General features: G+C 43.3%; 1 protein-coding gene across 6 annotated transcripts in view; it reads left to right on the forward strand.

Annotated features, from left to right (window-relative positions):
• Nucleotides 1-22,057, forward strand: part of NPHP4 (nephrocystin 4) — a 137,813-nt gene that overhangs the window by 59,102 nt on the left and 56,654 nt on the right. For all 6 annotated transcript variants that reach the window (XR_009729979.1, XM_061382913.1, XM_061382912.1 and 3 more), the window contains one exon: nucleotides 11,536-11,674. Coding sequence is in view for 5 of the 6 variants with exons in the window: in XM_061382913.1 (XP_061238897.1) it covers nucleotides 11,536-11,674 (139 nt within the window). In the remaining variant the exon portion in view is untranslated. The remainder of the gene's footprint in view (nucleotides 1-11,535; nucleotides 11,675-22,057) is intronic.

Raw genomic sequence — 22,057 nt, forward strand, 5'->3', positions numbered from 1 at the left:
CTTTGACCTCCCTGAAGGTGGTGGTTTTTCTGGGGTCTTATTATGCCCCTGCTTATGTAGCCATTTCTCAAGGTGGCCTGTGCCTCTTATTTTTACACAGAGAGCCACGAGATCACTTCTGTGCTTTTTAAAATGCTCTCTTTTTTAAAAAATTATTTTTTATTGAAATATAGTTTAAGTACAGTGTTGTATTAATTACTGCCATACAGCAAAGTGACTTGGTTACACACATATATACATTCTTTTGCATATTCTTTTCCACTATGGTTTATCACAGAATATTGAATATAGTCGGAGAAGGCAGTGGCACCCTACTGCAGTACTCTTGCCTGGAAAATCCCATGGCCAGAGGAGCCTGGTAGGCTGCAGTCCATGGGGTTGCTAGAAGTCAGACACGGCTGAGCAACTTCGCTTTCACTTTTCACTTTCATGCATTGGAGAAGGAAATGGCAACCCACTCCAGTGTTCTTGCTGGGAGAATCCCAGGGACGGGGGAGCCTGGTGGGCTGCCGTCTATGGGGTCGCACAGAGTCGGACACGACTGAAGTGACTTAGCAACAGCAGCAGCATTGAGTATAGTTCCCTGTGCTATTCAGTAGGACCTTGTTGTTTGTCCATTTTATATGGATCAGTTCGCATCTGCTAACCCTAAACTCCCAATCCTTCCCTCCCCCATCCCCCACCAATCACAAGTCTTCTCTATGTTTTGTGATTCTCTTTCATAGATAACTTCATTTGTGTCATATTTTAGATGCTACATATAAGCGATATCATATGGTATTTGTCTTACTCTTTCTGTCTTCCTTCACTTAGTATGATACTCTCTAGTCGCATCCATGTTGTAGCAAATGGCATTATTTCATTCTTTTTCAAGGCTGAGTAGTGTTCCTCTGTGTATATGTGCCACAGCATCTTTATCCACACCTCTATGGTTGGACATTTAGGTTGTTTCTATGTCCGGGCTATTGTGACTAGTGCTGCTACGAACATAGGGATACATGTATCTTTTTGAATTATAGTTTTTTCCATATGTTTGCTCAGGAGTGGAAGTGCTGGATCATATAATAATTCTATTTTTAGCTTTCTGAGGCACCTCTGTACTGTTTTCCACAGTGGCTCCGTCAACTTTCATTCCCACCAGCAGTCGAGGAGGGTTCCCTTATAAACAAGCCCTCTTTTAATGTTTGTACACTGGGGGCTGTGTCTTGTGTGCACAAGGCTGGAGTGCGAGCTGGGCAGTTGGCATCCCCCTGGCTGGTCTTTGTGGCTCATCACTTATGTTCACTTGACCTCGACTCTCTCTAGCTGTGTCCAGAGGGGAGGGACCACAGCAGAACTTATATAAATCCATTTTGAAATGAAGCTTTCTCTGATCCCCACTGTAGAAAGCAAACAGAAGTGGGCCCGTGAAGGCATGTTTGTGTGTGGGTCTCACCCCATGTGCTCCCCTGGCCTGTTGGCAGTCCTGCAGGGTGGGGAGCAGGGACCCCAGGACACAGATGCTGTGTGACACCCCTGCTCTGGCTGACTTCTGGGTCCTTCTGACACTAATGGGTCATTGCAGGGTTTCTGCCTGGGTATGTGTTTTATTCTTCTGCTGACATTCCTGAGATACACCTATCCTGTCTCAGCAGATCAAATGGGAGCCTTCTAGGACTCAATTGGCTCATTTTTCTTGGGTAAAGGACCATACCTGTTATTTCAGTATGTCATTCATGTGCTGACTCCAGTGACAAGCATCATATTCAGTGTTATTATTTATGATGTGGATTATGCCTTGGGGACCTGAATCAGCGAGCAGCTGATCATGCAGCTTCTCTTATTATAAGGAATGTCCCTCATTACAGGACTACATTTTGCTGCATTCCCACATGGTCTGGTTTCAGCCCTTATTATAAACTTGCTATTAGAAATCCTGAAGCTACTGCCATATTCTCATTCTCTCTTGCTGTGTATGTACCTTTGTAAATAAATCCTTATTCTGTTTACTTTTAGCCTTCTCATGTCCACTACATTTCCTTTGCTTTTTAAGTGTGTAAACTATATTGGAACATAAGTGTTGTGAAGGTTGGACTATCTCAAGGTCACAAATGTATCAAATACCATCATCTTCCATGAGAAATATCACTTCTAATCAGGGTTTCTCCACTCAGCACTGTCAGCATTTGGGGCCAGACTGTTCTTTGCTGTGGGTCTGTCCCAGGCACTACCCTGGAGGATGTTGAACTGCATTGCTGGCCTCCACCCCTTAGAGGCAGTAGCACACCCCCACCCCAGTTCAGTTCAGTTCAGTTCAGTCACTCACTCAGTCGTGTCTGACTCTTTGCGACCCCATGAATTGCAGCACGCCAGGCCTCCCTGTCCATCACCAACTCCCGGAGTTCACTCGAACTCACATCCATCAAGTCAGTGATGCCATCCAGCCATCTCATCCTCTGTCATCCCCTTTTCCTCCTGCCCCCAATCCCTCCCAGCATCAGAGTCTTTTCCAATGAGTCAGCTCTTTGGATGAGGTGGCCAAAGTACTGGAGTTTCAGCTTTAGCATCATTCCTTCCAAAGAACACCCAGGACTGATCTTCTTTAGAATGGACTGGTTGGATCTCCTTGCAGTCCACAGGACTCTCAAGAGTTTTCTCCAACACTACAGTTCAAAATTCTTTGGCCCTCAGCTTTCTTCACAGTCCAACTCTCACATCCATATATGACCACTGGAAAAACCATAGCCTTGACTAGACGGACCTTTGTTGGCAAAGTAATGTCTCTGCTTTTGAATATGCTATCTAGGTTGGTCATAACTTTCCTTCCAAGGAGTAAGCGTCTTTTAATTTCATGGCTGCAATCACCATCTGCTGTGATTTTGGAGCCCCCCAAAATAAATTCTGACACTGTTTCCACTGTTTCCCCATCTATTTCCCATGAAGTGATGGGACCAGATGCCATGATCTTCGTTTTCTGAATGTTGAGCTTTAAGCCAACTTTTTCACTCTCCTCTTTCACTTTCATCAAGAGGCTTTTGAGTTCCTCTTCACTTTCTGCCACAAGGGTGGTGTCATCTGCATATCTGAGGTTATTGATATTTCTCCCAGCAATCTTGATTCCAGCGTGTGCTTCTTCCAGCCCAGCGTTTCTTATGATGTACTCTGCATAGAAATTAAATAAGCAGGGTGACAATATACAGCCTTGATGTACTCCTTTTCCTATTTGGAACCAGTCTGTTGTTCCATGTCCAGTTCTAACTGTTGCTCCCTGACCTGCATATAGGTTTCTCAAGAGGCAGATCAGGTGGTCTGGTGTTCCCATCTCTTTCAGAATTTTCCACAGTTTATTGTGATCCACACAGTCAAAGGCTTTGGCATAGTCAATAAAGCAGAAATAGATGTTTTGCTGGAACTCTCTTGCTTTTTTGATGATCCAGCCGATGTTGGCAGTTTGATCTCTGGTTCCTCTGCCTTTCCTAAAACCAGCTTGAACATCTGTAAGTTCGCAGTTCATGTATTGCTGAAGCCTTGCTTGGAGAATTTTGAGCATTACTTTACTAGCGTGTGAGATGAGTGCAATTGTGCGGTAGTTTGAGCATTTTTTTGGCATTGCCTTTCTTTGGGATTGGAATGAAAACTGACCTTTTCCAGTCCTGTGGCCACTGCTGAGTTTGAGCATTTTTTGGCATTGCCTTTCTTTGGGATTGGAATGAAAATGGACCTTTTCTAGTCCTGTGGCCATTGCTGAGTTTTCCAAATTTGCTGGCATATTGAGTGCAGTACTTTCACAGCATCATCTTTTAGGATTTGAAATAGATCCACTGGAATTCCATCACCTCCACTAGCTTTGTTCTTAGTGATGCTTTCTAAGCCCCACTTGACTTCACATTCTAGGATGTCTGGCTCTAGGTGAGTGATCACACTAGACCCAGATAATCACACATCGTGAATACACAGTTCTTCTGTGTATTCTTGCCACCTCTTCTTAATATCTTCTGCTTCTGTTAAGTCCATTTCTGTCCTTTATCGAGCCCATCTTTGCATGAAATGTTCGCTTGGTATCTCTAATTTTCTTGAAGAGAACTCTAGTCTTTCCCATTCTGTTGTTTTCCTCTATTTCTTTGCATTGATCGCTGAGGAAGGCTTTCTTATCTCTTTTTGCTATTCTTTGGAACTCTGCATTCAGATGCTTGTATCTTTCCTTTTCTCCTTTGCTTTTCGCTTCTCTTCTTTTCTCAGCTATTTGTAAGGCCTCCCCAGACAGCCATTTTGCTTTTTTGCATTTCTTTTCCATGGAGATGGTCTTGATTCCTGTCTCTTGTACAGTGTCACGAACCTCAGTCCATAGTTCATCAGGCACTCTATCTATCAGATCTAGTCCCTTAAATCTATTTCTCACTTCCACTGTATAATCATAAGGGATTTGATTTAGGTCATACCTGAATGGTCTAGTGTTTTTCCCTACTTTCTTCAATTTAAGTCTGAATTTGACAGTAAAGAGTTCATGATCTGAGCCACAGTCAGCTCCAAGTCTTGTTTTTGCTGACTGTATAGAGCTTCTCCATCTTTGGCTGCAAAGAATATAATCAGTCTGATTTTGGTATTCACCATCTGGTGATGTCCATGTATAGAGAGCCCAGATGTTCATAGACATGGCTTAATGTGTTCTGTGGGCAGAACTGCCCCTAGTTGAGGACCGCTACTGTAAGCAGATATTATTAACTAAAATAATAAACTGCCACTGATCACAAACTCTATTCATTCTCCTGCTTTCTAAAGGCACTGTTTTGCATCTTCTTGTTTCTCATCTCATGTAGCAGTGCATTACCACATCAGAAGTGTGGACTCCTAGGTAAGCCTGGTCTCTGCCTGGGCACCAGTCAATTCTTTATCTTATTCATTCACTCAGTGAATTTTACTGAGCACCTACATCTATTCTAGGAAAACTCTCTAATCCTGTGGAATTTACAGTTGAACAGGACTGACAGATATTAATCAAAAGAAAAAAGATACATATTATAAACATCCCATAATTTTTTTACTAAGTAAATTTTGGGGTTTATGTTATTAAGATTATTTCAGTGTTATTTACTGTGAAGGTAAATAGTGTATTATGTTTATGTTTTCCTTCTTAAACAGCTCCTGTATTCTTCCCTCAAGCAAATAGTTGTCTTTAAAAAAGTTAATATCTCCACAGGTAGCCAGTTTCAACTCTTAGCTGTGACGTATGGTATTTACCTTGTTTTCTAAATAATATATGTTTACTGCTACTTCTTAGTTTATCAATTTTAGTATCAATTGTATACTGACTTATAATAATGATAGATGAGAACATAAGCTCTTTTATACACTCTTGCACTGAAAAAGCAACCACGCTCTGCCCTCTCCCCACTTCCTTGCACTGCTTGACCTTGCATTCAGGTACCATTGCCAGAGGCTTGCAGCCCAGTGGGGTCTTACCAGAGGATTGGAAGGGGAACCCTTGAGAATTGAAAAGAACTAGTGGGATCTGGAGTCCCTTGGACTGCAAAGAGATCAAACCAGTCAATCCTAAAGGAAATCAACTTGAATGTTCATTGGAAGGACTGATGCTGAAGCTGAAGCTCTAATACTTTGGCCACCTGATGTGAAGAGCCAACTTATTGGAGAAGACCCTGATGCTGGGAAAGATTGAGGGCAAAAGGAGAAGGGAGTGGCATAGGATGAGATGGTTAGATAGCATCACCAACTCAATGGACAGGAATTTGAGCAGACTCTGGGAGATAGTGGAAGACGGGGAAGCCTGGTGTGCTGCAGTCCATGGGGTTACAAAGAGTTGAACGTGATTTAGTGACTGAATAACAACAACAACAACAGCAACAAGGGGGGTCTGGAGAGGGAGGATCTTGGAAAGTCCCCTGGAAAGTTGTTTAAGAAATGCTAAGTTAACCCCCAGCTTCATGTGCCTGACTCTGACCTAATAGCGTATGGCAGTCTTTGAGAACTGGACTGTGGACAGAGTTGCCCCTGCATGCGTCATGGCTAGGAGAGGACTGAGGAGCCCTGCCCAGGCTTTGAGAATGTGACTGATGTTGAAACCACCAACCACAGGATGCTGCTTGGAAACTGGGGCTTGAACCCAGCTGGGTTGATTTCTGACCCAACAAAAATATCAACATTCTCCATAAACTTTAAAAGACATTCTTACAATGTGATATTTAAAAGAGAATCTTATAAAGTGATATTCAGAATGTCTATGATACAGTGTATACTTAATTGACAAACAAAGGACCAGGAAAACCTCAACTTGCAGGGGAAATAACATTCAACAGGCAGTGATACTGAGATGACACAAATGTTGGAATTATCAGACAAAGCCTTTAAAACAGGCATTATAAAAATAATCCAATAAATAAGAACAAACACTTTTGAAGCAAAGGGAAAGATAGAAAGTCTCAGCAAAGAGGTAGCTAAAGAAGAAGCAAATGGAAAGTTTAGAACTGAAAAATAAAATTGCCAAGATAAAGTACTCACTAGGTGAACTCAGTAGCAGAATGGATATGACAGAAGGATCAATGTATTTGAAGATGAATCAGTGGAATTTATTCAACTTGAACCACAGAACGTTGATTGGAGGAGAGTGGACGAAGCCTCGGACCTGTGGGGCAGGGCCACAAAGGCTAACACCCATGTCATCAGAGCCCCGGTGGGGGAGAAAGAGTGCAGCGCAGGAAAAAATGAAGAAATGATGGCTGAAAACTCCTCAGAGTCGGCAAAAGACTTAAACTTACAGAACGAAGACGTCCAAAACCCAGAGATAAATGCAGAGAAATCCACACTCGGACACATCACAATCAAGCTGCTGAAAAAGACAAAGTCTTGAAGACAGCCATGATGCATTACTTATAGAGAAACAATAGTTTGAATATTGTGGGTTCCTTGCAGGAACCATGGAGGCAGAAGGAAATGGAACAACATGTTAAAAGCACTAACAGAAAGACCCCAGAACTCAGAATTCTATTCCAGCAACCGTCCTGCAGGAATGAAGGTGAAATAAAGACATCCTCAGATGAACTAAAACAGAGAGTTCATTGGCAGGTAGAGATGCTCTAAGAGAATTGCTAAAGGAATTTCTTTAGATAGAAGAGAAATTATACCAGATGGAAACTTGGTACATCAGGAATGAAGAAAGAGCAACAAAAATGATGAATAGAATACACTATTCTCCTTCTTTTGAGTTCTTTAAAAGGGGTTTGATGGCTGAAACAAAAATCATATCCGTGTCTGTTAGGGTTTTTAAGGTATGTAGGTATAAGAGGTTAAGATAGCTATAAAGGGGAAGATAAAGAGACCTGTAGGGTGATAAGATTTCTGCATTCCACTTGAAGTAATAAAATATAGATTTTTGAGTAGATTGTGAAAAAATTATTTACATTGTAAACCCTAGAGCAGTCACTAAAAATAAGCTATCAAGAGATAGTAAGAAACCCAGTAGATAGATAAAATGGAATAATTCAAAATAAGGAAGGAAAGGGAAACAGGAATGAGAAACAGAAGGAACAAATCATAATAAAATGACAGTCCTGAACCCAGACCCACCAATAATTACATGAAATGTAAATAGTCTGAACGCACCAACTTCAGGACAGAAATTTTCAGTTGACATGAAAATCTCAAGGTCCAACTATGTGCTGTCTGTCAAGAACTCACTTCAAAAGCAAAAGGATGGAAAAATACTGTGTGCAAACATGAATCAAAAGAAAACTTGAGTAGCTATATTAATACCAGGCAAAGTAGACTTCAGAGAAAAGGAAATTTCCAGGAATTAAGGGGGATGTCACCTGTGATAAAAGAGTCAATTCACCACAAAGACATATAAACCCAAAAGTGTGTATCTAACACAGAGGTTCAAAATGCAAAGAGCTAATAGAATGGAAAGAAGAAATAGACAACTTCGCAGTTGCATTTGCAGATTTCAGCACTCCTCTTAGATTAAACTATAAGCACACTGATAGAAAATCACCAGTATATAGAACTGAACAATATTATGAAGCATCTGGATCTAAATGACCTTCATAGAACAGTCCACCCAACAATGGCAGGATATATTCTCTTCATATTCTCTTCAAGTGCACATGGAACATTTACCAAGAAAGACCATAGCCTGGATCAGAAAACAAATTTTAGTAATTTTAAAAGAATTTAAATTACACAAGGTATTTTCTGTGGTCACAATGGAATTAAACTAGAAGCCAAAACAAAGATAGCATAAAAAACTATAAACACTTAGAAATTAATGCATTTTTAAATAATCCATAAGTCAGAGAGGAAGCCTTAAGAAAATATAAAAGATACTTTGAACTGAACAAAAGTGAAAACATGACATATCAAAATTTGTAGGTTGCAGCTCAAGTGTATTTACAGGGAATTTATAGCATTAAGTGCTTATATAAGAACAGAAAAAGGTCTCAAATCAATAATCTGATCATCCACTTTTAGAAACTAGAAAAAGAAGCAGAAAGTAAACCTAAGGCAAGTAAAAGAAAAATCAATAATAAATATAAGTGCAGAAACCAATATAGCTGAAAACAGAAAAACAATAGAGGAAAAACTAGAGAAAGCCAGTGAAGTAAAAAACTGATTCTTTGACAAGCCTCTAACAAGTAAAGAGAGAACACAAATGACTAGTAATAGGCATGGAAGAAAGGATAACCACTCCAGACCACACAGGTATGGGAAGGATGTTAGGGGAAATACTATAAATTTGAAAATTTAGATGAAATGAACCAGTTTGTCTTAAACAACAAACCATCAAAACTTACCCAAGATGAAGTATATAACTTGAGTAGTCCTATAACTTTATAGATAATGGATTTGTCATTAAATTTTTTTAAATAAAGAAATATCCCAGCCTGTTCACATATAATGTATAATATAGAGGGCTTCCCTGGTGGCTCAGACGGTAAAGAATCTACCTGAAACATGGGAGACCTGGGTTCAATCCCTGAGTTGTGAAGATCTGGAAAAGGGAATGGCAACCCGCTCCAGTATTCTTGCTTGGAGAATTCCATGGACAGAGGAGCCTGGCGGGCCATAGTCCATGGGGTCTCAAAGAGTTGGACACTACTGAGTGGCTTTCACTTTCATTCACTATAAATTGTACTAAACATTTAAAAGAAAAACAATACCAATTGTATAGATTCTCTTCTTGAAAATAAGATAGGTGGGAACAATTCCAAATTTATGTAACAAGGCCTTCATTATCCTGATATCAAAATCGGAAAAAGACAATATACGAAAATAAAATCATGGATGCATATTCCTCGTGAACTCAGATGCAAAATGCTCAACAAAATATTGGTAAATTGAATCCAACAGTATGAGTGAGTGAAGTCGCTCAGTCAGTCCGACTCTTTGCTGCATCATGGACTTGGAGCCCACCAGGCTCCTCCATCCATGGGATTTTCCAGGCAAGAATGCTGGACAGGGTTGCCATTTCTCCAGGAGATCTTCCTGACCCAGGGATTGAACCCAGGTCTCCCACATTGTAGGCAGATGCTTTACCATCTGAGCCACCAGGGAAGTCCATCCAACAGTATAGAAGAAGAATACACCGTGACCAATAATACACCCTGGCTTATTCCAGGGATGCAAGGCTATTTTCTATTGGAAAATGTAATTCACTCTAACAGCCTAAAGAAGGAAAACCATGTGAATAATAACAACTGATGCAGGCAAAGCATCCATTTATGACAGAAACCGAGCAAACAGGAATAAAGAGGAACTTCCTCAGCTTGATCAAGAGTAGCTACAAAAATTCTTTAGCTAGCATCATGCTTAATGGTGAAAAATTGAATGCTTTCCCTCTTAGGTCAGGAAGAAGTGAAGAATGCCCACTCATAGTATTCAGCATCTTATTTGACATTGCGTGGGAAGTTCTAGCCGGTAAAATAGAGGAATAAAACAAAATTTAAAAAAAAAACGTAGAGATTGGAAAGGAAGGAACAAAACTCTTCTTATGTGCAAACAGTATGATTTTCTGTGTAGGAAATCTTGGAGGATTTATCAAAAACTCCCAGAATAAACAGTAAGTTTAGGGAGATTGTAGTATACAGCAGGAGGTCAAATGGAAAGTCAGTCACATTTCTTTATACTAACAAAATATATACAGTTGGGAAGCAAAATCTAAAAAGCAGTATTATTTACAAAGCACCCCCCCACCTCAATGAAATCTAACAAAATATGTACAGGATCTGTGTGCCGAAAATGATAAAACATTCCTTTTGCTGCATGTCATTATTCTCATTGATTACTCTTAAGTGAATCACAGAAGACCTAAATATAATGGAGGGTCTTCTTTATGGATTGGAAGACTCACATGATAAAGATTCAAATTCTCCCCAAATTGATCTATAGGTCTAATACAATTTCAATCAAAATCCGTACATGATTTTTTAATAGAGACAAGCTGATTCTAAACTTTAATTAATTTTTGGCTGCGCTGGGTCTTCGTTGCTGCACGAGGGTCTTCTCTAGTTGCGGTGAGCACAGGCTACTTTCTAGTTTCAGGGTGCGGGCTCAGCAGTTGTGGTGCATGGACTTAGTTGCCTGTTGGCATGTGGGATCTTCCTGGACCAGGGATGATTGAACCCCTGTCCTCCACATTGGCAGGTGGAGTCTTAACCACTGGACCACCAGGGAAGTCCCTGATTCTCAACTTTATATAGAAAAGCAAAGGAATTAGAAGGGTCAAAACAATTTTGAAAAGAACAGTTAAGTTGGAGGATTCATGCTAGACAATTTCAACACTTTCATTAAAGCTATGGTAATCAAGATGAAGTGCTGTTGGTAAAAGCATTGGCATATAGACTAATGGAACGGAATACAGAGTTCAGAAGTAAGTCACAGATTAGCAGTTTCCTGTAAAGTGTAGTATACATGCACCATATGACCCAGCAATCCTACTCTTAGAGAAATGAAACATGGAGAAATGAAAACTTATGTCCATGCAGAAATATGTACACCAGTGTTCCCAGCAGCTCTATTTATAACCACTCAAGCTGAAAACAGCCCATATGTTCTAAGTGGGTGAATGGATAAGTACGCTGAGGCACATGGTACAATAGAAGACTGCTTGGTAATGAAAAAGAACGGCTGTGGTTCCACACTGCTGCACAGATGACTCTCATCCGCCTACCAGGGACTGAAAGAAGCCAGTCTCAAGGGTTCTGTAGCATGAGTCCCCATTTGTAGGACCGAAGACAGGGGTGGAGAGCAGTTCAGTGATTGTTGGATGTGGGTATGCGCAGGATGGGTGAGTGTTTTAGGTGGTGGGGCTGCTCTGTACCTGATGCTGGTGGTGGTTACATGTGTTTAAACTCAAAATAGGAAAAGTCAGCATAACATAGGTTAAGTAAAAATGCATTCAGATAGGAGCAATGTTGTTGATTTCCGCTTGGCTGAGGGTAATCCACACTGATTGTTTTAGGACTAGGGGATGTTCCTGGTTGAATTATTCTGACCACACAGTGCTGATGGAGGGAGCATGGCCATCACTTCTCTTGTTGTCCATCATAGGTGAAGCAGGTGGAGTCAGGGACGGTCCAGTTCCAGTACTCGCTGAGCCCTGAAGAACACCCAGACACACCCACAGCGAATGCAAGCGGCCCCAAGGCAGAGCGGCGGTCTTTTAGGAAGCCACCCGTGTCCCCTTCAAGTAAGTGTGTGCTGAGAACTGAGTCTTCAAGCTCATGGCACAGCTCCATGTGTGCCCAGGTAAATGACATTTATCAGATACTTGCTGTAAATTGCTTTAACTGGAATCAGTTGATTGAGTTTTTGCTGACTACAGAGGTATAGAATTGGACAGTGATAAAACCTGGCCCAACACTTTGTGCTTTAGCCATGAGTTAGCTCCCTGACTGAAGGCTTTGAAAGGTCTGTTGGTGACACTTAAAGGGACATCTCTCTTGGGTGTCCTGCAGACACAGGGCTCAAGAATCAAAAGCTGGCTGACAGCCACGGACTGCCAGCTTTATGGTTGTTGTTCAGTTGCTAAGTCATATCAGTCACTAAGACTGTATGCAACTCTGTGGACTATAGCATGCCAGACTCTATGTCCTTCACTGTCTTCCAGAGTTTGCTCAAAATCATGTCCATTGAGTTGGTGAGGCTATCTAACCATCTCATCCTTTGCCACCTCCTTCTCCTCCTGCCTTCAATCTTTCCCAGGATCAGGGTCTTTTCCAGTGAGTCAGCTCTTTACATCAGGTGGCCAAAGGATTGGAGCTTCAGCTTCAGCATCAGTCCTTCCAATGAATATTCAGGGTTGATTTCCTTTAGGATTGACTGGTTTGATCTCCTTACAGTCCAAGGGACTCTCAAGGATCTTCTCCAGCACCACAGTTTGAAAGCATCAATTCTTTGGCGCTCAGCCTTCTTTGTGGTCCAGCTGTCACGTCTGTATATGACTACTGGAAAAACCATAGCTTTGACTAGATGGACCTTTGTCGGCAAAGTGATGTCTGCTTTTTAATATGCTGTCTAGGCTTCTCTGATGGCTCAGATGGTAAAGAATCTGCCTGCAATGTGGGAGACCCAGGTTCAATCTCTGGGTTGGGAAGATCCCCCTCGAGAAGGGAATGGCTACCCACTCCAGTATTCTTGCCTGGAGAATTCCATGGACAGAGGAGCTGGCGGGCAATTGTCCATGGGGGTCGCAAAGAGTTGGACGTGACTGAGCAACTAACACTTTCACTTTCACTAGGTTTGTCATAGCTTTTCTGCCAGCTTTATGTTGCACTGTTAATGTAGCCTTGAGTTTGTTGTTTTTAAAAAGTGATTTTTATTTCCTTGGTGTGCAATCTGGGAGTGGGGAGGCCACGACCTCAGGGTGTGGCTTTGAAAAAGGGATGGAGGGCTGTCGATGCTGGAGGAAGTAATGCTCTTCCATGGATGGCAACGTCCCCGTCCCCGTGTGTGTGACTGCCGCTGTCAGCTTCATATTGGCTGTACCAGCTCCTTCTGCTGAGGCTGGTACCTTGTGTTCAGGGCCTCTTAGTTTATCCCCAAGGACAGGAAGCCAGCATCCTGGTGGGGAATCCCACCTGTGGTGAGAAGAGAGGGAGGTTAGCAGGAGGGTTGAAAGAGCACTGAGCTCTTGGCTTCTAAGGATCTCATTGGCTGAAGGAACATTCTCAATCATGGGTAGTTAGGCTCTTAGAAAGTCAGAAAGGTAGGGGATGAGCAAATGTGGAAGCCCTAGAGGGGCGCTGAGTGTCCATCCATCCTCCATCCAGATGGCTTTCCTCTGATGGATGCTGCTGGGTATCTAGGGAGGGCTGGCCAGTGTCTCTCGGGCAGCAGGTCCTGAATGCTGTGCAAAGGCGCCAGTGAGTCTGTTGTTTGGGAGTGACTTTTTTTATCAGCTGAGATTCTGGTTTTTGGAAACTGGTCTCATTGAGTTTAATCTCACAGCTGGTGGCAGCAGCACACTTGTTTCTCTGTCCTGGGACTCGATGTCTTGGCCTTCATCTTCATGGTCCTCCAGGATTTTCTGAGATGTTTAAAAATATTCAGATACCAAAACTTGGTAGTTTATTGCTTCGGGACAAACTATATTATTAAGTATTTTCCTTTTCCCTCAAAAAGGCAGTGCATTTGTTGTTTTTAATTGTTTTATTCTTTCCAATTTTTTGTGCTTATCAGAATGTTCTCAGGTATAATTACATCTTACGTAAGTGATGGGCTTCCCAGGTGGCTCACTGGTAAAGAATCTCCCTGCAATGCCAGAAACTTGGATTCGATCCTTGGGTTAGGGAGATTCCCTGGAGAAGGGAATGGCAACCCACTCTAGTATTCTTGCCTGGTGAATCCTATGGACAGAGGAGCCTGGCGGGCTATAGTCCATGGAGTTGCAAAGAGTCAGACACGACTGAGTGACTAACACACACATACACACACACACACATAAGTGCTACTGAAATGTACACCACTGCTTGTACTTGAGACGTTTCCAGAATATCTGCCAGAATCCCCTGGAATGGTGGGTGGCAGGCATGTGTTTTCCACCAGAGTTTAGAATGAATTTACAATTTTATTGGATAAAGTTAAATGCATTGAAAGTATAGAATACATAGTTAAAAAATACCAAAAGTCAAACTCATTCCCTTCTTTAACTCTAGTATCTTCCTTTCTTTGACATATTCACAATTACATTTAAAAAATAAATGCTAACCTCTAAGAAATGTTAGTGTGAAATAAAGATAGTATCCTAAATTATAAAATATGTGCGTTTTATGATTTGATATAAACATTATTATTTTGGTTTTTAATTAAACTATTCAAAAGGATAATGCGTGCTGTGCATGCTAAGTCGCTTCAGTTGTGTCCAACTTTTTGTGACGCTATGGACTGTAGTCCGCCAGGCTCCTCTGTCCATGGGATTCTCCAGGCAAGAATACTGGAGTAAGTTTCCATGCCCTCCTCCAGGGGATTTTCTCCACCCGAGGATCGAACCCAAATCTGTTACATCTCCTGTTTTGGCAGGCAGGTTCTTTACCACTGGCGCCGCTTGGGAAGCCCAAAAGGACAGTAGTGAAATGTAATAAATGCAGTTCAAAATAATAAATCTAGTTTACTTTGGTCCTTAGAAATACCTGAAGAGATCATTTTCTTAGAGAAGAAACCTCTACAGCTATCGTTAATGGAAAAATAATAAGTACTTTTTCTGGAAAGGAATTTTCACGTGTTGAACTTTGGTGTAGTTATGACGCTGGAAACCGACAGCTTGCGTGAAGGCCTTCTAATTGAATTAACTGTCAGCCAGGACAGGATGACCCTGTTGGCTTCTCCCGCCTGACTGGCTGTCGGCATGGCCTGGGGGCTCTTTGTTTGCTTTCCCAGCTGCCCTGTCTGTTTTCATGCAGGGCTTGGAGGAGATTTATTTATTATTATTTAAAATATTTATTTTTATTTATTTATTTGGCAACACTGGGTCTTAGTTGCAGCATGCGGGATCTAGTTCCTTGACCAGGGATCAAACCTGGGCCCCTTGCGTTGGGAGCGTGGACTTCAGAGAAGTCCCTTGGAGGAGATTTAAAGCCTAGTGTGCTGCTACCTTTGTTTCCCCAAATGGTCCTTTAGCTAATTTTGAGGGTGTTCATGGAACTTCTTGGATCTCTGTTTTTTTTTTAAATCAAAGTTGGGACAATTTTGATCATTCCTTCTTCGATTATTTTCTCTGTCTTCTTCTCTCTTTTCCCTTGAGGCTCCCAGTCATACCTTTATCAGGTGGCAAAGCTGTGGGAAGTCCCACCCTGCTGAGCTTCTGCTCAGTTTTACTTGTGGTCTTTTCTCTCTGTGCTCCAGTCCTAGATACTTTGTATTGCTGCATCTTCAGCTTCACTCATCTTTTCTTCTGCAGCATCTGATCTGCCATGAATCCCACCCAGTGCATTTTCCTCACAGATATTGTCGTTTTCATCTCCAGAAGTGAAATACAGGTATAACTACCGACAAACTTATGCTTTTTTGTTTCTCTCCTAAGGCAGAGGTAGATGAACTTAGGCCTGTGCAACAATTAAAATTAAAATTCCAGTATTTTATCCTGTTTGAAATGACCCATATAGTAATTCTCATTTTAACTAGGTTTAGTTTCAAGGTTGGAGAAGGCAATGGCAACCCACTCCAGTACTCTTGCCTGGAAAATCCCATGGATAGAGGAGCCTGGTACGCTGCTGTCTATGGGGTCGCATAGAGTCGAACACGACTGAGCGACTTCACTTTCACTTTTCACTTTTCATGCATTGGAGAAGGAAATGGCCACCCACTCCAGTGTTCTTGCCTGGAGAATCCCAGGGAGGGCGAAGCCTGGTGGGCTGCCGTCTGTGGGGTCGCACAGAATCGGACACGACTGAAGCGCCTTAGCAGCAGCAGCAGCAGTTTCAAGGTACCAGAATCTGGAGGTAACATTACAAAGTTTGTCACTACTTTAATATCCTTGTTTGCCAATTCTAAAATCTTGGGCAGTTGTGCATTAGTTTTGATTGATTGATTTTTGTCCTGATTTGGGTTGTATCTTCCAGCTTCTCTATGGTCAATAACTTTTGATTGGATTCCAGATATTGTGAGTTTTCTCCTTTTGGTTGCTAAGTATTTTTATGGTTGACAAATATATATATATATATATTTTTTTTTTTTTTGCCACACCCCATGGCATGTGGGCTCTTCGTTCCCTCTGCAGTGGAAACCTGGAGTCTTAACCACTGGACATGCAGGGAAGTCCAGGTAGCTGGTAAACACTCCTGAACTTTGGAAATAACTTGGTCATTTAGGGCCTTGGCTTTAAGAGTTGTGAGATGGGACCCCATGAGCATTTAGTCTAGGGCTAATTACCCCTCACTAAGTGAGAAGACCTCCTTCAGTACTTTGCCTGATGTCCTTGATATGAAGTTTACCAGTCTGTGAGAATGGCCTCTTTCTGGCCCCATGAGCACAGGGTACTGGTCCCTCTAATTTTGGGGGTGATTCTTTCCCCATCCTTGGGTAGTTTCACAGTCAGTGACCTCCTGAATCCTAGAGGGACCCTCTGTAAGTGGCTGGAGTTCCCTCTCTGCGCCCCTCTCCTGTCTGTGCTCAGCCCTGCAAACTTCCATTTCTTTGGTCTCCTTGAACTTAGCCCGGCCTTCTGATCAGGGGTCCACTGTGCTCTGTGTTCCCCTTTCCTGAGCTGCAATCTGCAAAATCACTCAACGTGTTAATTTTGGGACCGTCGGAGGGCTTACTTCTTTGTTTCCAGTTCCTTAGGACCATTTCTTGCCTGAATTCCAATGTCATTAAAACTGTTGTCTTATGTATTTTGTTAGTTAAATAATTTTTGTTTCAGTCAGGAGAATGAATTTGGTCAGAAGTAAAGTTTTTGCCTGCTGTTGACAATTTCTAGGCTGTTGAAATCCTCCACCCCAGGGGTGATAAGTCCAGTGGTTTTGAAGCTTTTCCTAGCTGCTTTGTGCTGCGTGTGATTCACTGACTATGTCATTGCTTCATGATTTTGAGTTTTGGCTCACACCCTCTTCCCTAGAAAGCATCTCTGCTGTGCACTGCATTTATTTTCTTTTAGGATGTACTCTTTTCTTTTTAAACTAAAAAATTACATATTCAAGAATGTGTGCATATGTATGTGTGTGTGTTTAGTCATTCAGTTGTGTCCAACTCTTTGCGACCCTGTGGACTGTAGCCCACCAGGCTCCTCTGTCCATGGGGATTCTCCAGGCAAGAATACTGGAGAGGGTAGCCTTTCCCTTCTCCAGGGGATCTTCCCAACCCAGGGATCGAACCCAGGTCTCTGCGTTGCAGGCAGATTCTTTACCCCTGAGCCACCAGGAAAGTCCATTCAAGAATGGCCAAGGCAACTATGAAGGAGAGAGGCTTCCCCTTTCTTGACTTGCAGATTTAGCGTAAAATTATAGTAACTAGAACAGTGTGACACTGCTACAGACACAGATCAGTAGATAATGGGACAAGATAAAAAGTGTGATATATGACAAATTATAGATAAAGAGCATATTGCTTTCCTTTAATTATTATAACAAATTACTATAAGCTTGGTTGCTTAAAATAGCATGAGCTTACTATCTCACATTTCTGGAGATCAGAAGTCCAGAGGTCTCACAGGCTGAAATCCAGGTCTTGGGGCTGTGTTCCTGCTGTAGGCTCTGGGAGAGAATCTGTCTCCTTGCCTTTTCCAGCTCCCAGGGGCTAGCTGCACTTTCGCCCCTGCTTCCATCTTAAGAAGCAGCAGAGTTACATTTTACTTAATTTATTTATTTTTGGCCGTGTGGCACGCTAGATCTAGTTGCCTGACCAGGGATCAAACTGGTGCCCCCTGCACTGGGAGCTCAGAGTCTCAGCCACTGGAATGCCAGGGAAGTCCCAGAGTTACATTTTAAATCTCTCTTTGATTCTCCCTCCTGCCTCCCTTTCTCTTATCAGGACTGTCATAGTTGCATTGCCTACTGCACCCCCCACCCCCTCCCCTACCATCCAGGACAGTCTCTGCATCTCAAGGTCAGGTGATAAGCAACCTTAGTTTCATCTGCAACCTTGGTTCCCTTGGCAGTGTTAATACAACATAGTCATGGTTCTGGTAATTAGAATGTGGGTACTTTGGGTTGGAGGATTGCTTTTATGCCGCCCACCGTGGGAGTAAGGGCACACCAGTCAGTTAACAGCACTGGACTGGCTGTCCTTGTGGAAAATAGAAAATCAGATCCCAATTTCTTATTGTATACAAACCATACCTCAGACTGCAAGTAGGTCAGACCCTGATGCTGGGAAAGATTGAAGGCAGGAGCAGAAGGCGGTGGCAGAGGATGAGATGTTTGGATGGCATCACCGGCTTAATGGACATGAATTTGAACAAACTTGGAGATGGTGAAAGACAGGGAAACCTGCAATACTTCAGTCTCTGGGGTTGCAAAGAGTCAGACATGACTTGGTGACTGAACAACAACAATAACAAACCATAAATTCTGGATGGATTACAAGACTGAACTTTAGAAATTTTAATTAGAAGTTTAGAGAGAGGAAAAATGATAAAAAGAGCTGTCCCAAATCAATGAGGAATAGAAAAATGGTCAAAGGATATGAAAAGGGAGTTCACAGAGGAGAAACCAGGATAACCAAAATGTATAAAAAAGTGCTCAATTTCACTAGTAATCAGAGAAATAAAAATTTAAATGAGAACCCATTTCATTTCCCTTGTATTGGAAAGAGCTAGCTGAATGACAGCATGAGGTTGAAAATTTGGGAAAAGAGGACCTCCTACCACACCGGGAGGGACCACTTTGAAGAGCAACTTTGTAGTGTTTAGTTAATACCCTGGGTTGGGAAGACCCCCTGGAGGATAAAACGGCAACCCTCTCCAGTATTTGCTAGGGAAGTCCCATGGACAGAGGAACCTGGTGGGCTACAGTCCATGGGGTTGCAGAGAGTCGGACACGACTGAGCTACTGAGCACACACGCATGCATGTATAGAGTTAATACCTTACAGCAGAGAACTGCCATTTCTGGGTGCCTGTTGCAGAGGGGAGCTAGTCCTTGTGACACGGGGCCAGGATGAGGATGCTCAGAAGGCCTCCGTGTTTCATGGGTGCAGTGCAGGAATGACCTGCCTGCGCCCCGATTGGGGGTTGGGGGGGTGAGCTGGTCTATTTGGACAGTGGGTGCTGCACAGCAGCCACGATGCTGATAGGTCTCTGCATATTGTTATGTCTGAACCTTCACACCGGGGTTCTGGGTTCTGAAACTGGCGGTTTCTGAAAGGAAGTGGACACACAGTGGCATGTAAGTGGCTTTGAAGACAATTCAGACTTGCCAGCTGGATGATCTTAGGCTGGTGGCTTCATGTGTCTGTCCCTCAGTGTCCTCAGTTATAAAATAGATGGATGAAAGGACTATTTAGATGGAAAAGAACACTTGAGTCTTAGGAAGAAATTGGAGAATATTTTTATGACCCTGGGGGTGGGAAGGCTTCATTAAACAAGATAAAGTGTAAACCAAAAAGAGAAGATTGAGAAATGTGATTATGTTAACATATAAAGAAAGTTTTCTAAGAGAGAAGATTCCATAAACAAAGTTAAAAAGCAGTTCCTCAGACTGAAAGATATTTGCAGTATGTAAAACCATTAAAAATTAATTGAAGGAATAAGATTAGAAAGAAGAACGATGATGGAAAGATCAACAAGGAGGAGATAAACAACTGGAAAGAAAAATGGGCAGAGGCTGTCAGGAATTGTAGAGAGGGTCAGATGAGTGAAAATTGGTCAGGGTGCACAGGACTGCCTGGAAACGGGGCACATGGTTCATAGTGGCTGTCAGCCACACTGATCTTGTCATCCTCCTAGCTGGCAGCATCAGTGGGCAGCGGTCACATGTTCATAACCTCTCTCAACCACTGGCCCAAATAAATACAGATCCCAAATCTCAGTGGAAACAAGGCAACCACCAGATCGGGAGCAAACGCAACATTTGCACAGACTTACTGTTGACTCCAGAGTCCTTGATGGATACACACCCATGCCTGTGCTGCCATCCAGGGAAGTGGATTCCTGCCTGGCTGCAGAGCTTGGTGTTGGCCCTGCTCCCAGCATTTTTCATTAACCATTTTGAAAGAAAGTGAGGGAGTGTTTATTCACATAGGTTTGCTCAGCACTGACCCCCGCGCCCCATCCCTTCAGAAAACCCTACTGAGAGTCTGTGATGTCCAGGTACACTTCCAGGCTCCTGTCCTCATAGAGGTCACATTTTAAAAAGAGACAATAAACAAACAAAGACCAGCAAAAAGAATGCTGTCCCACTCTGGTGTGGGGTGTTGATGGTGGGGGAAGCTGTGTGTCTGTGGGGCAGGGAATACGTGGGAATTCCCTGTCCTTTCTGCTCACAGTTGCTGTGAATATGAACCTGGTCTAAAAGGAAGGGGGCTTCCCTGGTGACTCAGATGGTAAAGAATCCTCCTGCAGTGCTGGAGACCTGGGTTCGATCCTTACGTCAGGAAGATACTCTGGAGAAGGGGCTGGCTACCCTCTCCAGTATTCTTGCCAGGAGAATTCCTTGGAAGAGGAGCCGGGCAGGCTACTGTTCCTCTTAGGGAATAAGATAGAGAATGGTGGGTGGGCGGCTTGACAGTTACGTCTGTCCTGATTTGATTAACTTAGGTTCAGGATTTATGTTTCTCTTTGCATATTTGAGCTCCATCTCTGGCAGAGGTCAGCAGACTTTAAGGCCAGACAGGAAATATTTTAGGCTTTGTGGGCCAGATGACCTCTGTCATGGCTACTCATCTCTGCTGGTGAAAGCCGTTGAGGGTGTGTCAATGAATGAACATGCTTGTGTTCTAATAAAACTTTATTTATGAGCACAGATTGTGGGTCAAATTTGACCAGGGGGCCAATTTGGCAAACTCCAGGAAGTAGTGAAGGATAGGGAAGCCTGGGTTGTTGCAGACCATGGGGTCATAAAAAGTCAGACACGACTTAGTGATTGAACAACAGCAACAAGGTGGGTGAAAGGAGCATTTAGTCAGGGTTCTCTAGAGAAACAGAACCAATGGAACATACATACCGCATAGGAAGAGATGGCTGTTGTTGAGCGTGTGAGACTTGGCTATGTCCTGGCACTTGAGTGATGTGGTGAAGACTTGGTGTGTCTGTCTGTCTCCTGCACCCTGTCCATCTGCCCTCCAGCTCTCCCTGTTGGCTTCCTTCCTGGCAGGGTTTCCTTACAGGGTGGCTCTGGGAGCTTCTCTGTCATCCTTGGGCTTAGGAATCCCAGCATGAAGAACTTCTGCTGTCCAGTCAAAGTCCCGAGATGGAGTCTCCCACTCTGCTGCATCCCCTGTCTTTACCCTGAATGACTGGGATGTGGGCAGGGGCCATCTGTCCTGGGTCACACACTCTGTTGGAATGCCTCAGACTTCCAGCCCCGCTAACCCCAGGGTTAAGGGCTGGGAGGGTGATCCCCAAAGGGAAACCATCTCTCGGTCCTGCTCTCAAAGAGAGGGTGAATTCAGGTGGCCACCCGATGGTTCGAGGGCCTAGTTTCATGTCCCATGTCTTTCCCTGAGCTCAGCTGCCTCTACCACAAGGTTGCCTTCCAGCTGTAACCAGGTTTCCCTGCATTTCCCCGTCTTCAATTGAATAGAGTTCCTGTCCGTGGGACCTGGCCTGTCCTCTGGAAGCTCACCACCTCGACCTGCAGAGGGTCTGCTGGGCACAGAGCAGGGCATGGGCTCCAGGGAGCACTGTGGCAGTTCAAGCGGCAGGGGACACCTCCCCACCCCCCAGGAAGGGCTTCCCCACAAGGCAGCTAGCTATGGGCTCAAGATGATCTGAGCCTCTTTCTGGCTGACGGGCCGAGGGTATTATTCCTGTGTGTGGGGCTCACTGAGTCGCAGCATGACTTCCTGGGATTCAGAGGTGCTGGGTGCACACCCTTTAGTTCATTCCCCAGAGATTTATTGCCTTGTTTTCAGCACACAGGAGGGGATGCCTGTGCTGCTGGGAGCTCAGGAATCGAGCTCTGGCGCAGGTACTCTGTGGA

The sequence above is a fragment of the Bos javanicus genome, chromosome 16, assembly GCF_032452875.1.
Source record: "Bos javanicus breed banteng chromosome 16, ARS-OSU_banteng_1.0, whole genome shotgun sequence".
NCBI lineage: Eukaryota > Metazoa > Chordata > Mammalia > Artiodactyla > Bovidae > Bos > Bos javanicus.